The sequence below is a fragment of the Stegostoma tigrinum genome, chromosome X (assembly GCF_030684315.1).
Source record: "Stegostoma tigrinum isolate sSteTig4 chromosome X, sSteTig4.hap1, whole genome shotgun sequence".
NCBI lineage: Eukaryota > Metazoa > Chordata > Chondrichthyes > Orectolobiformes > Stegostomatidae > Stegostoma > Stegostoma tigrinum.
In genome coordinates, this window is record NC_081404.1 from 10,917,239 (window position 1) to 10,934,401 (window position 17,163).

Consider the following 17,163-nt stretch of genomic DNA (forward strand, 5'->3'; position numbering starts at 1 on the left):
ACTCCTCAATTACTCATCCAGTGAAATAAATGCTGTGCTAGTGTTCTCAGTCAATGTGTTGTTGAGAAATTACCTCAAATGGTTATTCAACAGAGGGTTACTAGTTATTTAAGCTTCTTATCTCAGCAGGCAAGCTCCCTAACTAAGCTACCTAGTGTGCAATGAGCTAAAACCACCCATTTGTTTTTATTTGGAAGGAGAAAGAAAAGAAAGACAGGCAGACAAATTTTAACAAATTACATTCAAATTGTGCTTCCAGTAGTTGAAAGACTTTATTTGCAATCATTGTGAAATAATGTTACCAGAGACTTTCCTTACCATCAATAACGTTGGGTACCGTATCGATGAATGGGAGAAACTCAATAAAAACAATTTGACTAGAACAGTATCAAGTTTGGCTACATCACACTACAATATTTAGCCAGCCAAAAAGATGGGTAGATATATTTAAAACCCAGAAACAGATCATCACTGCTGAGACACTAATCTACACCCTCAAGCAAATATGTTATACAACTGTTTGACCTTATGACTTTAGTTCTGACTCCAAACAATATAAATAGCAATAAGAGTAGATCATTTGGCCCCTTGAGGTTGCTCCTCCATTCAAGAAGGTCATGGATAATCTGATAGTAACCTAAAACCTGCTTCGCTGCCTGTCCTCCATAACCCTTTACTCCCTTGTTAATAAAAATCTGTCAGACTCACCTTTGAATATACTCAATGATCCAGCCTTCAGTGCTATATGTGAAAAGAGGATTCCAAAGACCAGTGACCCTCGGAGAGAAGAAATTCCTTCTCACTTAGTGACATTGCTAGTTTGGGAGATAAATAAAGCTAATACTTCATGATTCTAGAAGGTAAATTTCCTATATCTACTCCATCACCAAGACCACTTGTTACTTCTACATCTATAACACTATTCATGTCTGCCCCAGCCTTAGCTCATCTGCTGCTGAAATCTTCATCCATATCATGATTACCTCCAAAGCCAACTATTTCTAATGCTTTCCTGGAAAGCCTGCAATCCTTCATAAACTTGAGTTCATCCAAACCTCTGCTATCCATATCCTAACTCATTCCAAGTATTGTTCTCTCATCACCCCATGCCGGTTTATTTACATTGGCTCCCAGTCTGGTAAAACCTCAATTTTAAAATCCCTATCCTTGTCTTTAAATCCAGGGTCTTGTCCCACCTTATCTCTAAGTTCTTACAGTCCTGTAATACTTCAAGATCTCTGTGCTCTTATGCATACCCAATTTTCACTTCTCCAGTACTAATGATCATGATTTTGGCCCTAAGCCATGAAATTCATTCCCCCCGCCTCACCATCTTTCTCTCTCCCCGCCTCTTATTTCCGGCAAGCTGCTCTTTAAAACCTTTGACCAATTGTTTGGTCATTTGCTTTGTGGCTTGGTATCAACTTGTTTGATGATATTCCTGTGAAGTGCCTTGGGATGTTTTATATTATTGAGGGTTCTATATAAATCCAAGCTTTTGTTCATACTTTTCCCTTGAAAGAATCTGAATATGGGCCTTTGAGAACTGACACAACAGTAATCCAGATTGCTGTTTCTTTCGCTCAATTTTCACATTTCCTTCTTGCAGCTAAGAGTGAACTATGGACCACTTCAGTTTCTGACCTGTGTTTATTATCCTGGATTGCTCCTACCTGTAGTAGCGTCCTGTGCAGTAGGCTCGCTAGTTACTGGGAATACAATTGGACCAGAGGTCACAATTGAGGATCTTGTGATAGGTAGAGGTGATGAGGGGTCGGAGGTTATAGTTGAGATCATTGGAGTTGGATCGGCTGTACCACACACAGTTGATGGGATGGCAGCCTGTAGGAATACGTGTGGTTTGAACACTCCTGTTGAGAGGTACGTGTGCGTCACTGTGTGGACCCGGGAGATTAGGATACCACTTCCATCTCCAAAATCCCAAGAGAAGCTGATATCAGCATCTTTTAAATATAGGCCAGGGTCGTGCAGTTTAATTCCAAACAGAATAGCTCGGTTCTGTATGAAACTGTTGTCAGCATCATTGAGATCACTAATCTGGGAAATCTCAACAGAGAATGGAATCTGATCTGCATGGAGAAAGAAAATCAAATCAGTACAGGATTCACTGCTGAATTTAAAAACACTAATATCTAACAACCTGTTTTAGAAAGCCGCAAGAATGTCTGGTTTCCAATCGATATTATCTCAGATTCATCTTAGACTTCATGAAAAGATTTTACATGAAAACCACACTTAAAACAAGTCACACTGACTCAAAATTCACTGGATGCAAAGAACATAATTGTACACTCTCACCTCTGGTTAACTAAATTAAGATGAGGGAAGATAAGATTCCATTTATTTATTCAGATTTATTTCATCATCTCCCACACAGAGTAAAATTTTAAGTCATATACTCAGAGAAAGGAGATTCTTTGTGAAGAATTCTCATTATCATTGTCAAGGGGCTTAATACTTAGGGTTCCAGAATACAATTTGGTCAACTCTCCTGTTGGAAATGTAAAAGCTGATTTTCAATTACCAGCACAGTTAAGGTTTTTAGCAGCATTGCTGGATTAGCCAGCAGCATCATAAATTGACTACTCACAGTTTTCCACCAATTTGTTTGCAGAGTATTTCATAATGGACAATGTAGCTTTGGCCTTTTGCGGGCAACAAGTATAATTCAGGAAACTGAAAATGCAGCCAGTGGATATAAATAATGATAATAAAATGTGAGGCTGGATGAACACAGCAGGCCAAGCAGCATCTCAGGAGCACAAAAGCTGACGTTTCGGGCCTAGACCCTTCATCAGAGAGCCCTCTCTGATGAAGGGTCTAGGCCCGAAACGTCAGCTTTTGTGCTCCTGAGATGCTGCTTGGCCTGCTGTGTTCATCCAGCCTCACATTTTATTATCTTGGAATCTCCAGCATCTGCAGTTCCCATTATCTCTGATATAAATAATGATATGGACATTTAGCAGTAAGTAGCTGTTTAAGTGGACAGCTTCAAGGTGGATTTCAGATGTTGATTAGCCTTGTCCAAGACTGAAGATGAGAAGAGAGATAAAGTGATTGGCATAAATTAAATGAAATGAAGCAGAATCCCACAGGCTGATAGGTTATGACCGTCATCTTGTATAACTGGCTTGCAAGTGTGCTCAATTTATAAATCTACCACAATTGTCTGAGATAACAAAGTGTGAAGCTGGATGAACACAGCAGGCCAAGCAGCATCTCAGGAGCACAAAAGCTGACGTTTCGGGCCAAGACCCTTCATCAGACCTCTGATGAAGGGTCTAGGCCCGAAACGTCAGCTTTTGTGCTCCTTAGATGCTGCTTGGCCTGCTGTGTTCATCCAGCTTCACACTTCATTATCTTGGATTCTCCAGCATCTGCAGTTCCCATCATCTCTTACCACGATTGTCTGCTGTGTTTTCTAAACTAAACAGTTCAAAGATCAAAGTGGGGTCTTGGGCATATGTATGTTTCATGATTAGCTCCTCTTAACGTAGTTTAGTTAGATAATGGAGCAGAGCAAATTACTCTACAAACAGCCTTTTTTTTAATATAAATGACCTTACATGACCTTAGTACAAGAGTAATGCCACAGATAGGATGGGAACCAGCTGGCAATATTTTATTGTTCTTAAATTGAATTCTTAAATTTAAGTAAATAATTGCACTCCTATACTGCTGTGTTTGCTCTTCTAAAATTTTATTTTCTAATCCAGTTCCTAGTTTGAATTGGCTGATTAACTAGAATATTAATTCTCAGTCAAGCAGGAGAGTAGGCAGCATTATACACGATTGTTATTTGCAGTCAGCTTATCAGTAATACAAGAACCCTTTTGTTCATTCTGAGCACAGTATCAAAACCCTTTCACACAAAATGATGTTTCAATTGATCTTTGTTTGAAGAAAGGTGCATCCTGACTTAACTCGTGAATGATCGGGCTTTATAAAATTATGCCCCCACCCCGACCTCTGTTTCTCAGTGTCTGCCCTGTCGAATCCCTCTTTATCGTTTTAGTGACCTCAATTAGATCACCCCTAAATCTTCTGAATTCAAGGTCTGTCCTCAAAATTTAACTCGTAAGCCTTTTGTTTGGTTGAATCTGTAAGTCATTAAGTGCGATGAAAACTTGAGACAACATTACAAGTCCCTGGAGAAACATCACATCAAACCAATTCACTTTATTGCTTATTCCGCCTCCTAACTTCCAGCCAATTGCTTATGTTTTACAGAGTTACTGACATTTTTGTGCACACTTATTGAATCATTTATTAATGACTTCTATACGTCAATAGAAGAAACATCCGATAACACTCCCCTGCCTACCATAATAACGACCTCCTCAACATATTCGTTTAGTTAGACAGAGATTACAGAACCTTCTAGATTTGTCAAGGATATGAGTTTAAAAACAAAGTTAGCAGTTAGGTAGTACCTGTGTAGACGGAGAAACAGAGTTGACATTTCATGGCTGTAGCCTTTCATCAGAAAAATTTGGAGATGGTATTGGTTTAGAACAAGGGGTGAGTGGGAGAAGCACAAAAGGAAGGTCGGTGATAGGGTGGAAGACAGGAGATAATGAATGACAGAAACATTGGTCCTAATAGAAAGAGGCAGGATAAGAAAACATACAAAAGAAACAAAGTGTCCTTACAGTAGGTACAAGGCTGCCTGAAAGAAAAAGGAACAAAACAGATAAAAGGAAACAAAATATCCCTGTACTGTAGGGGCAAGTATTTACAGTCTGAAATTGTTGAGCTTGATGTTGCAGCAAGAAGGTTGTAAAATGCCGATTGGAGAGATAATCATCTTGCTCCTCAAGCTCATGTTGAGCCTCACTGAAAATAGGTCAGGGATCAATCAGGGATGCTACTTCTAAGTTGGCCTCCTCTACATTGACTAGGCCAACTTTAAAATTGGGTGAAAGTTTTGCAGAACACCTCCATTTGTCAGCAAGCATGATTCCAAGCTTCTGGTGACCTGTTAGTTTAATTTTCCACCTTGCCCTCACACTGATGTCTCTGTCCTTGGCCTGCTGCACTCACTGTTCCAGCGAGGATCAATGCGAGCTCAAGGAACAACACCAGCACCTCATCTTTCAATTAAGCACATTACAGTCAAAGTTGAGCTCAACAATTTCAGACCAATTGCACTGTCCCATTTTGTTTCTTTTCTTTAGGCTTTTTTAAAAATTTCAGACAGCCTCACACCTGCTCTAAGCACATTTTGTTTCTTTTAGATTTTTTCTCATCCTGCCTCTGTTTAGGACTAACATTTCTGTCATCAATCTCTGTCTTCCAACCTATCCTTCCTTTTGTGCTTCTCCCACTCACCCCTTGTTCAAAACCTATTCCATCTCCCACTTCTTCCCAGTTCCGATAAAAGGTTACTGACCTGAAATATTAACTTTCATTTCTCTCTCCACACAGGTGCTGCCTAAACGCCCTAGTCTTTTCCAGAATTTTCTATTTTTCTTTCAGATTTCCAACATCTACAATATTCTGCTTTTCCTTCACAAATTCATACTGAGTGTCTTTGATCAATCACACTGTGTCTAGTGATGGATTCCAATAAGTTCCCTACAACTGACAGATTTAAAGTTGCTTGGTTTCTCGCTCCCACTTTAAGCGATGGAGCCTCATTCATTATTTTCCAGTCCTAGAAGCACAATTCCTGGACAAACAGCACAATACTAAATTATAAGTAACAATTACAACTTTCATTTGAGTCTATTGACTCAAAACAATTCGCTCCTGGAGATTTACCTATGCCATTATTTTCTCTGTTCCCATTTTAAAACTTACATTCAATCCACCAGACTCATTCTCTTGACTAGGATCCCTTATACTGCTGTTATTTTGTTATCTTCTTTTACTGTGCAGTCAGATACAAAGTATTCAACCAAAGAACTTCCCATTTCTTTACTGCCTGTTTTTACTGCCTGCAGCTATCTTTAAAGGGCCCATATTCCCCTTTATCATTATTTGTTTCAATATACTTAAAACTTTAGCTGTTAGCTTTGATGTCCCTTGCAAGTTTTTGTTTAAACCTCATTTATTTGTATCTCTACATTCTCTGTATCCACATTGCTTTTTATAGACTTGTACTTTTTTTAAAAAATATTGGTAGGTGGTGGCCTTTTATTGGCAAGGTCAGCATTTATTGCCTATTCCTAGTTTGTATTGAGAAGGAGATTATGGGCATTCCTAAGCACCTTTAGTATATATGAAGACATTATCAATATGCTGTTAGGTCGAGTGTTGTAGAATGTTAATTCAGCGACAATGAACAAATGGCAATGTACTTCCAAATCAGGATGGTATAAAATTTGGAGGATGCTTTAGGGTATGGATTCGGGGTTTGGTCTGCTAGATCTCGACTTGGCCTTTCTCCTACTTCTTTTGTTGATCTTGGTCAGTTAACTACATAGAGACCCTTTGCCTTTTAGGGGTTTGCACTGGTATTCTAATGTACCAAATACTCTTTAAATACTTCCCACCAGCTATCTATATAAACCTCCATTACTGTGGCTGAAAGTGAATGTTTTTAATCGAATTTCCAAAAGCTAACTCCCAAACAGCACTAAACCACATACTTTGTCAAATAGTTTCAGAATCCAATCCAGTCACTTACCAGTGATTGTAAACTGTGAATTAGCTTTTCCTATTGGAATGAACTTCTGGCGTCCACGATAATGATATACAGTTACCTCCATGGTGTAGGAACCTAATGGGACATCTGTTGTGTCAACAACCGCCAAAGATGACGGCCCATCCACAACCTGCTGGTATTTCCCTGAATGAAAATTCAAAAACAAAAATTAGTATGCCAATTCTTCATGATATGCCATACATCATTTATCCAACCATCAATTTCAAAGTTATTGATCTGTTTGTTCTTCACATCTTACCAAAGAAAGTTTCAACAATTATAAGCCTATGTATCCTTTTCTTAGACTATTGAAAGCCCATGAGATTTTGTCTGATACAGCTGAACATCTTCAGAAACCATTCTGCCAGAATTGCATATCTTATTTCACGTGATTGTATCTGTTTTAGATCGATATATGTATCTGAAGACTGAATCGCATCAACAGCCTTGTTTTCTGTGATTTTTGAATACTTGCTCATCATTCCCAACTAATTCCTTCAAAATCCTGTCATTTTTATGTAATATGCATTATTTCATGTTTTCTTTATCAAAAAGCATTTACGTAGTTAAATAGAGATCAGCCTTGTGATCAACTAAAAATCCTGCAATAAATCATCTAACCTGTTTCACCGCACAATATATGTACAGAGTTTATTTCAAATGTCCAGCCTTCTTTACTGTCTTGTATTTTACAGAAATGGAGATCTTGGATAATTTCTTCTTAAAAAGCCAAGTTAAATCATTTTTATACCTAGCGTTTGCCATACAAAGATAAATTTAGATCCTTTCTTCTTTGCAATTCTTGGAAAGGGCCTTCCATCTGGAAACTTCTCATCAACGTTCTGCCATGTATTATTAGGATACACTGACTCACCAGCAGTTATTTGCGTACCTGTAGAATACACACAGGAAAATACTCATTCCTCACACATAAGACAGCAATAAAAATGATGCATTCATGCAATTAATGGGATTTTCCAATCAGCACTCCCATTGAACACAAGGAATACATGGCAGGAAACTTTGAAAAACCCGGCTGGATGTGCAAACTTTTTTTTTAAGACAGAAAATCACGAGCTAGGAAGGGGATATAATTTCCTCATGCATTCCTCATGTGCACCAAGAACACTGAAGTAGAAAATCCTAGCTACTTGAACTGAGTTGATAAGAATTGTATCCACACCACATTAGCCCTGAAATCCTTGAAGCTGGAATTCAGTCCTTGGTCTTTAGAGATATTTTTTGGCAGATAGCTTTCTTGACAAATACAATACAAATTTATACAAATAAAACACAACCTTCATGGCCAGCAATTAAACAACACATGACATTTTGCTTCCAGTGTTTGTCCATATAACTCTTCTACCAATAACTCACTTCCCATTTACTTGGTAAGTAAAATCTTTAAAGTATCTAACACATAGAAAAGGCGATTGGAATTTTGAAGGGTGAACTTCAGATAATTTTAAACTTAAAAGGTAGACTCGCACCTTCAAATTGGGTTATTTTACAGCTGTATTGTGTACGCTTGTTCCAATTCCTGGTGAGATTTAGAGTAGGCTGAATTATCCAAAGTTGAAATTTAGAACAATAAAATGTAAAGCAAATATGAACAGGAATAAGATATTCAGTCCCTTGAACCATTAGTTCATGGCTGGACTGTTACCCATCTTGATTCCATACCCTCTAGTAACCCTTACATAACAGATCTATAAATCTCAGTTTTAATATTTTCAAGTGGCCCTAACCTAATCAGCTTTCTCAGGGAGAGGGTTTCCCAGATTTCCACAACTCTTTCTGTGGAAAAGTGCTTGTGAACATCACCCTTGACTAGCCTGGTTCTGATTCTCTCTGTCTGTTCATCTTACTTGAAGTAACTTAAATACCTCAATTTGATCTAGGTTTGCCAACTATCCTGGAATGGCCAGGCTGGATGATTTGTGATCACAGGCAACACCATGATATGGGTAATTTATGTTACAGCTACGTTACTGTTACAACACTATCAGAGATCATGAATGGCACTGCTCCCTGTTGCCCCCCCTTCCAGTGGCCATTCCTCAGACCAAGTTGTGCATCAGTATAGAGAGAGAAGGGGAGAGAGAGAGAGGTGGCAAACAATGAGCCACCCAAAGACCACCCAGCTAGGAGGTAAAGTTACAAAAGGAGTGAGCAATTAAGCCAATGGCATCTGCCTGAATTTACTCCTAACTGCCTTGAAAATTCATACCATCATGCCCTGGATAAGTCTACCACTGCAGCTTCTAATAAGCTTCAGAGGCTCATGTGCATAGCCTGACTGGAAGCACAAGTCCCCTGAGATTCTGCAACTTGAGGTAAAGAGGGAGTGCTTCTTCGAGCTTCCTTCTTTTTGCTGCTGGGCTAGAAATATTGCATTGATATGGCCTAAAATCCAAACTCAAAGATTTGGCCAGAGACATGAGCCACAGTAGTTTGGTTACAGGCATCTAGCCTAAATAGTTCAAGTAACTATGAACAGTTCAAAAAGACCACTAAAAAGAATGGATAGCTTTATTGTGCACAGGTTTGGGAATCACAGGTCAAAGGTCAATCAATGACCTCATTATGTTCAAAAAAGAAGTCTCTCAAGATAATAGAGATAGTAGGAACTGCAGATGCTGGAGAATCTGAGATAACAAGGTGTAGAGCTGGATGAACACAGCAGGCCAAGCAGCATCACAGGAGCAGGAAGGCTGACACTTTGGGCCTAGACCCTTTGTCGCCGAAACGTCAGCTTTCCTGCTCCTATGATGCTGCTTGGCCTGCTGTGTTCATCCAGCTCTACACCTTGTTATCTCTCAAGATATCTTCACTTTGAGTTGGCAACACTAATTAGATTACCCTTCGATTTCTTATACATTGGAAAATACAAGCCTGGACAATGCAACTTCTCTTCATCATTTAACCCTTTCACCTTATTATGTTTCTGGTGACTGCACTTCAGTCTTCATTCCCATCAACAACCTAAACCCAAGATTGTTGACAATTAGTTGATATACTGTTGTTTACATTTTGATTTCTAACAGTTTTTAAACATAGGAATTTCCTGTATTTCAGGTCTTACCCTTTCATTTTCTACACAAGAGAACATGGGCCAAGTTGGTGCAATCTATCTTCATATAGTCATACAGCACAGAAACAGACCCTTCAGACCAACTCATCTGCACCATCAGGCATCCCAATCTGATCTAGTCCCGACAGCATCAGAGGAGCAAGAAAGCTGATGTTTCGGGCCTAGACCTTTCTTCAGAAATGGAGGGGAAGGGGGTTCTGAAATAAATAGGGAGAGGGGGGAGGCGGATAGAAGATGGATAGAGCATAAGATAGGTGGAGAGGAGACAGACAGGTCAAAGAAGTGGGGATGGAGCCAGTAAAGGTGAGTGTAGGTAGGGAGGAGATAGGTCAGTCCAGGGAGGACGGACAGGTCGAAGGGGGGGGGATGAGGTTAGGAGCTGGGGGTGGGGCTTGAGGTGGGAGGAGGGGATAGGTGGGAGGAAGGACAGGTCAGGGAGGCAGGGACGAGCTGGGCTGGTTTTGGGATGTGGTAGGGGGAGGGGAGATTTTGAAGCTTGTGAAATCCACATTGATACCATCGGGCTGCAGGGTTCCCAAGCGGAATATGAGTTGCTGTTCCTACAACCTTTGGGTGGCATCATTATGGCACTGCAGGAGGCCCAGGATGGACATGTCGTCTGAGGATTGGGAGGGGGAGTTGAAATAGTTCGCGACTGGGAGGTGCAGTTGTTTAGTGTGAACCGAGCATAGATGTTCTGCAAAACGGTCCCCAAGCCTCCGCTTGGTTTCCCCGATGTAGAGGAGGCCACAACGAGAGCAGCGGATACAGTATACCTCATTAGCAGATGTACAGCCTTCCTGAAACATCAACTTTCCTGCTCCTCTGATGCTGCTTGGCCTGCGGTGTTCATCCAGCCCTACACCTTGTTATCTCAGATTCTCCAGCATCTGCAGTTCCTACTATCTCTGATCTAGTCCCATTTGCCAGCATTTGGCCCATATCCCTCTACACCCTTCCTATTCATATAACCATCCAGATGTCTTTTAAATGTTGTAATTATACCCCCCTCCACCACCTCCTCTGGCGGCTTGTTCTATATACGCACCACTCTCTGCATGAAATGATTACCCCTCAGGTCCTTTGTAAATCTTTTGTCTCTCACCTTAAATCAACACTTTCATGTTGTGGACTCGCCCACTTTATGAAAAAGACTTTGACTATTCACACTATCCATGCTCCTCATGATTTTATAAACCTCTATAAGGTCACCCCTCAGTCTTCAACACTCCAGGGAAAAAAGACCAAACCTATTCAGCCTCACCCTTTAACTCAAACTCTCCAGGCCTGGCTACATCCTTGTAAGTCTTTTCTGTACCCTCTCAAATAGTGGCACCACATTAGCCACCTTCCACTGTTCTGGCACCTTACCTGTAGTTATCGACGATACAAATATCTCAGCAAGGGGCTCAGCAATCTCTTTCCTATCTTCCCAGAGTTCTGGGAAACACCCAATCACATTACCTTTGTGTTTTAAGATCTCCAGCACCTCCTCTTCTGTAATATGAATTCTTTTCAAGACATTATTATTTATTTTCCAAAGTTTCCTTGCTTCTGTGTCCTTCTCCACAGTAAATACTGACGCAAAATATTTGTTTAGTCTCACCCATTTTCTGCGATTCCACACATAGACAGCCTTGTTAATCTTTAAGGGGCCTTATTCTCTCCCAAGTTACTCGTTTGCCTGTAATGTACTTGTAGAATCTCTTTGGATTATCCTTAACTCTATTTCCCAAAGCTATCCTCGTGTGCCCTTTTAGCCCTCCCGATTTCCCTCTTGATTATACTCCTACTGCCCTTATATTCTTCTAGGGATTCACTTGATCCTATCTGTCTATACTCCTTTTTCTTGGCCAGAGCCTCAATTTCTCTAGTCATCCAGCATTCCCTACACCTACCAGTCTTGCCCTTCACAGTAACAGGAACATACTGTCTCTGAACTCTCATTGTCTCATTCTTAAAGGCCTCCCACTTCCCAACTGTCCCTTTATTTGCAAATAGCCTCCCCCAATCAACTTTTGAAAGTTTCTGTCTAATACCATCAAAATTGGCCTTACTCCAATTTAGAACTGTAACTTTTTGATCAGTTCTACCCTTTACCATAATTATTTTAAAACTAATAGAATTATGGTCCCTTGCCCCAAAGTGCTCCACCACTGACACCTCAGTCACTTGACCTGCCTTATTTCCCAACCGAAGGTCAGGTTTTGCTCCTTCTCCAGTAGGTACATCCAGATATTGAATAAGAGTTTTCTTTTACACACTTAAATTCCTCTGCATCCAACACTATGATAGTCTCAGTCTGTATTTGAAAAGTTAAAATCCTCTACCATTACAACCCTATTTTTCTTACATGTATTGGAGATCTCCTTACAAATTTACTTCTCAATGTCCCAATGACTATTGGGGGGCCTGTAATACAATCCCAAAAAGGTGATCATTCCTTTCTTACTTTTACGTTCCACCCAAATAACTTCACTGGACGATCTCCCAGGAATATCCTCCCTAAGTAGAACCATAATGTTCTCCCTAAACAAAAATGCCACTCACCCTACTCTCGCCACCTTTTCTATCCTTCCTATGACATCTATATCCTGGAACATTAAGCTGTCCATCCCTGAGCCACATTTCTGTAATAGCTATGATATTCCAGTCCCATGTTCCCAACCACGTCCTACGTTCATCTGCCTTATCTGTCAGGCCTCTTGCATTGAGGTAAATGCAGTATAATTTATCAGTCTTACCTCGTTCTCTGCCAAGCTCTTGTCTGTCTTGACTATTAGACTTGCTCCCCTTTATCAATCAGACCAGCCTCAGATTGATCCCTTTTCTCACACACACATTGGATCCCATCCCCTACCCCCTCTCACCAGTTTAAAGCCTCCCGAGTAGCACTAGCAAATTTCCCTGCAAGGATATTGGTCTCCTTTCAACTCAGGTGGAACCCATCCCTCTTCGACAGGGGTAGAAATGATCTGAAGAGATCGCAATGGCCCACAAATGTGAATTCTTACCCCCTGCATCAGCTCGTCAGCCACATTCATCTGCTCTATCCTCCTATTCCTACTCTCACAAGCACATGGCACAGGTAATAGCCCAGATATTACTGCTCTTGAGGACCTACTAATTTAAGTCAAAATATTATTCTGACTAGCTAAACCATTTCCAAATCCTGTCATTATTTGACATGCTGCTAGCTGTTATCAGCTATTTATTCAGTGAAAGATCACTATCTTACCATTCAAAGTACAGTTTTCAGTCCAAATAATGTCACCATCAACATGAACAGTCTGATTCTGAGGGAATTTCAAGTTAATGTAGAATGTGGCTTTAGCACCGGTTAAGGTGGGAGCATCGTTGTTAACTTCAAGTGAAATTGGTCCACCTGTGAAAAAGGAGAAAATCTAAGTGTGCAGCACTTAAATATGTAGGTTATTTTTAGGCAAGCCCGTGAGTTGTCCACAGACCTTGGCTATTTGTCCTTAGAACAACAAGAGGTGTATCCCGAGTTACTGATGGAAGACTTGCAATTATTCAAGGAATTTTAACTAAATATCAGTGTCCATCTGCTTCAAACTAACATAGCGATTGTACGTGGGTTAGGTTCAACATCTAGTTGTTGAGATATTTCAAATTGATCTTGGAATTGTTTGCATACTTGCAAATGAACTTATTTTCCAGTTATTTATTAAAAGCAACAATAGATGCTCTTTTTGCACAGATCCCCAAATCTATTCCTCTGATGCATAAAAACTCAGATAAGGGAAGATGTTCCAGCTACAAGATATGTTTTGGAATGCCTACACCAAAGAAACTTGGCAGTAGTAGTAAAACAAACATATAAATTTTCCAGGGATCTACAGCATATTAAATATAAATGTGTCGTGTGAGGAATCCAAAGCTACTAAACCAATAGGTAGTACTGTCAATATAATATTATATGTCAAGTAGAGAATGTGAGGCACCAACAGTGGCCACAAACAAACTCCTAAACCTCTGGCAATGCAGGCATCTACTTCTTATTTATTTTCATGTTTCTTATTCACTGGTTTGCTTTTTTTGAAATTTGCACACCAGGAAGTCTGGAAATGGCTATTTTTTAATGTTGTTATCTCAATGGTCGAACTCTAAATCAGAACACCAAGATCGATTAGTGTAAACAACATGAGATATCAACAACTTGCATATTTATAAAACCATGATGAAATGTCCCAAAACACTTCATGCGAACATTATCAGACCAACCCTGACACCAAACCAACAAGAAATATTAGGAGAGACAACTAAAACTGTGATCAAAGAAGTAGCATCTTGTAACTGGAGAGATAAAGAGGCAGGGATGGTTGGAGAGGGTATTCCAGAGTTTAGGCCTAACCAGCTGATGGCATGGCCATCAATTATGGGATTAAGGAAGTGAAGGACCCACAAGAGCTCAGAATTGTAGGAATGCAGATTTCTTAAGAGGATTATAGGGCTAGAAACATTGACAGAGACGGGAAGGAGTGAGCACAAAGGAAAGGCAATGTCCATGAGCAAGGAACAAATTTCAATTGGGCAAAGAAGATGCAGTCAATCAATGGGGTGTTGTGGACAGAAAATAGGGAATGTAAAAGGAAAAATGAAGTGAAATTGAGAGATCATGTTCTGCAGAATGGCTTTCCTATCATACTAATAAAGCTTTGCTTGACTTAGGTTTGAGGCTGTCGTGCAGTAAAATTACAAAGATCATCTAGGTCCTGTAAAGCGTGAACAATTCATTAAATGCTGATGTGGTCAGGTCAGCTTCACTCAGGATTCTACTATTTACTAATTTTCACAAATCAGTCCAATTCTGACAGAATCAGAACATGTAATGTAGTCCAATCTCACATTCTCACCTTTCCAACAGTCATGCCACCGTGAGTCCCCAGTCTTCCAAATGGGATAAAGGTCAGAATTCCAGGATTTGTAACCAGTTGACTGTCTAGGAGAAAAGTTCTCTTTGTTCCTTCTGTGTCCGTCATTAGGAGACCCTGTTAAAAGACCAAACCACAAAAAGCTATTAAAAGCACAGTATTCTATTCGGCTCTACAGTTTATCTTCGAAGGAAACTATCAAGGTCCATTTTGTTTGCCTTCTACATTTACTGGTAGTCATGTGATCAAATAATAATGGAATTGTTGACTAATGATACCAATTGATCTCAATTAGTTTATAACAAACCTGGACAAGATGCAAGGAAAACCTTTCCGAGATTCATCCAACCTAATATAATGCCTAATTGACCGAAGGTTAATTTTAATTTGAAATTATGCTAAATTAGCAAATATTTTTATTTTGATTGTTTTCATCTTTTCCATTTTCTTTTTCATTTCGTTCATTTAGTTCAAAGGACATTAGTTCTCACAGCTTGCGCTTTTAGGTATTTTTTGCCTGAAGAAACATCAGGCCGTTTGAGGCATGTGATAGGTTTCATCTCTACACATTGTGATATAGCAAGATCCCTGCTGAGAACATCCACATCACATGCCTCCCAAAATCTTCATCTGATCTCGTTCATGTGATGGTCAGCTGAGGAACCTAATCCTGCTTGTTGAAGGGATGTTAGTGAGGGCCTGAAGCCAAATAATAAGTTTGCACCTTTTGTGTTAAACTTTCATGCAATTATACTTCACATTTTGCCATATTCTATAGTGCCAGATCATAGGTTCAAAGAAAACTGTTATTGTCCACAATCACTGCAAAGTCTGGTTGGTTTCAAGCTTGTTCCATGCCCTACATCATTGTTTTCCATGCTGGGGCTGGATACACAGAATACAGCTGACACATTTAATTAAGCCATTGACACTTGTATTTTCCAGGTCTCCTGTAACAGTTTGTTAGACAAAATGCTATCAAAATCACTCCAACCTAAGATCACTCCAGTGATACAAAGGAGCCAAATCCTTTGTTCAGTAAGTAAACTGAACCATTAGAAAGTATGAACAGGCAAAAAACACCCACAGTTTCTGGAAGTGAACTTCCGTGAACTGCAGGAACCCCAGAAAAATTTCAAAATTGCAATTTTTCTGAGATTTTCACAAATGAGAGAAGCTGGTAGAAGTGCCAGAAAGTTTCTTTTCGGGGTAACCGTTGCCCCATTTTGCACACATTTAAAGACATACGCATACATAAAAGGTCCATAACCACGATGACACGTTGGCTTGGTTAGGAATATATAGGCATTTGCCAAATAAGATCACCAGCCATCTGGCTTAGCACCACTTAGTGAAAAGCATTTTTACACTTTGTTAAAGCCTTGCTTTGAGCCAACAAGGGGAGATTTTACACTGTTGGGCTGTCAATAAATATTTAACAGTAGATAACACTGAGCACAACAAAAGAAAATGTGGAAATGTGTGCAAGCAGAGAAGTTTTCTTTTTCCACTCCATAGATGCACTGGCTTGTGCCAGATCTTTTGTGGTGATAGTAGATGGAGAAGTACACTAAATATCTGATTTGCACTAGGACCTCCCACTGGTAGCAAGTCTACTGTTGGTGCCAGCTGAGCTCACTAGTTAGCCCTTTTCCCCTCTGAGTTAGTGTTTAGTAGTTTCAAGATCCACTTCAACTTGAAATTTGACATGCAAGTACAGTGCTCTGTTTTAAGAGATGCATTCTTTCAGTTAACACATTAAACGCAGACTCTGCCGGTATAGAACATTTTATGTACTATAACAACAATAACTCAACTATTAATGTCAAACTCCTGCTGTCTGTATTCCTTATTCCATCTTCAATCACCACAAAACATACTTCACCTTGTCTACCTCTGACTCCTTCATTCCCTTCCTTGACATCTCTGTTTCCATTTCTGGGGCTACACTACAAACCAAATGACTCCCACAGTTACATTGACTATACATCCTCACACCCCACTTCCTGTAAAGACTCCATCCCATTCTCCCAGTTCCTCTATCTCTGTCGCATATGTTCAGATGAGGCCAACTTTGACAAGGGAGCCACTGAAATTCCACCTTCTTCCTCAACTGAGGATTCCCCAGCACCGTTGTCGACAGGGCCCTCAACAAGGTCCGATCCATCTCCTGCACTTCCACCCTCAACCCCTCCCTTCCCTCCCACAACAGCGATAAGGTTCCTTTTGTCCTTACCTACCATCCCACCAGCATCCACATCCAGATCATCAGGCGTGATTTCTGCCACCTCCAGCAAGATACCACCACAAGACACACATTCCCTCCCATCCCTTGTCAGCCTTCCAGAAGGACTGTTTCCTCCAGGACACCCTGATCCACTCTTCCTTCACTCCCAACACCCCCCACCCCCGACAGCCTCATGGCATTTTCCCCTGCAACTGCAGAAGTTGCAAAACCTGTCCATTTACTTCCTCCCTGCTCAGTATCCAAGGGCCCAGGCATA

The 17,163-nt window shown here is 40.2% G+C and overlaps 1 protein-coding gene and 1 long non-coding RNA gene across 4 annotated transcripts in view; one reads left to right on the plus strand and one right to left on the minus strand.

The window, feature by feature from the left end:
* LOC125448387 (uncharacterized) overlaps window positions 1-7,147 on the plus strand; it is a 34,987-nt gene extending 27,840 nt beyond the window's left edge. Inside the window, exon 4 of the long non-coding RNA XR_007246698.1 lies at window positions 7,078-7,147. This is a non-coding gene — a long non-coding RNA (uncharacterized LOC125448387). The remainder of the gene's footprint in view (window positions 1-7,077) is intronic.
* pmela (premelanosome protein a) overlaps window positions 1-17,163 on the minus strand; it is a 34,377-nt gene that overhangs the window by 10,377 nt on the left and 6,837 nt on the right. For all 3 annotated transcript variants that reach the window (XM_048523663.1, XM_059643475.1, XM_048523662.1), the window contains exons 2-6: window positions 14,642-14,776; window positions 13,003-13,149; window positions 7,422-7,562; window positions 6,653-6,814; window positions 1,674-2,090 (exon numbers count right to left, since the gene is read on the minus strand). In XM_048523663.1, the coding sequence (XP_048379620.1) occupies window positions 1,674-2,090; window positions 6,653-6,814; window positions 7,422-7,562; window positions 13,003-13,149; window positions 14,642-14,776 (1,002 nt within the window). The remainder of the gene's footprint in view (window positions 1-1,673; window positions 2,091-6,652; window positions 6,815-7,421; window positions 7,563-13,002; window positions 13,150-14,641; window positions 14,777-17,163) is intronic.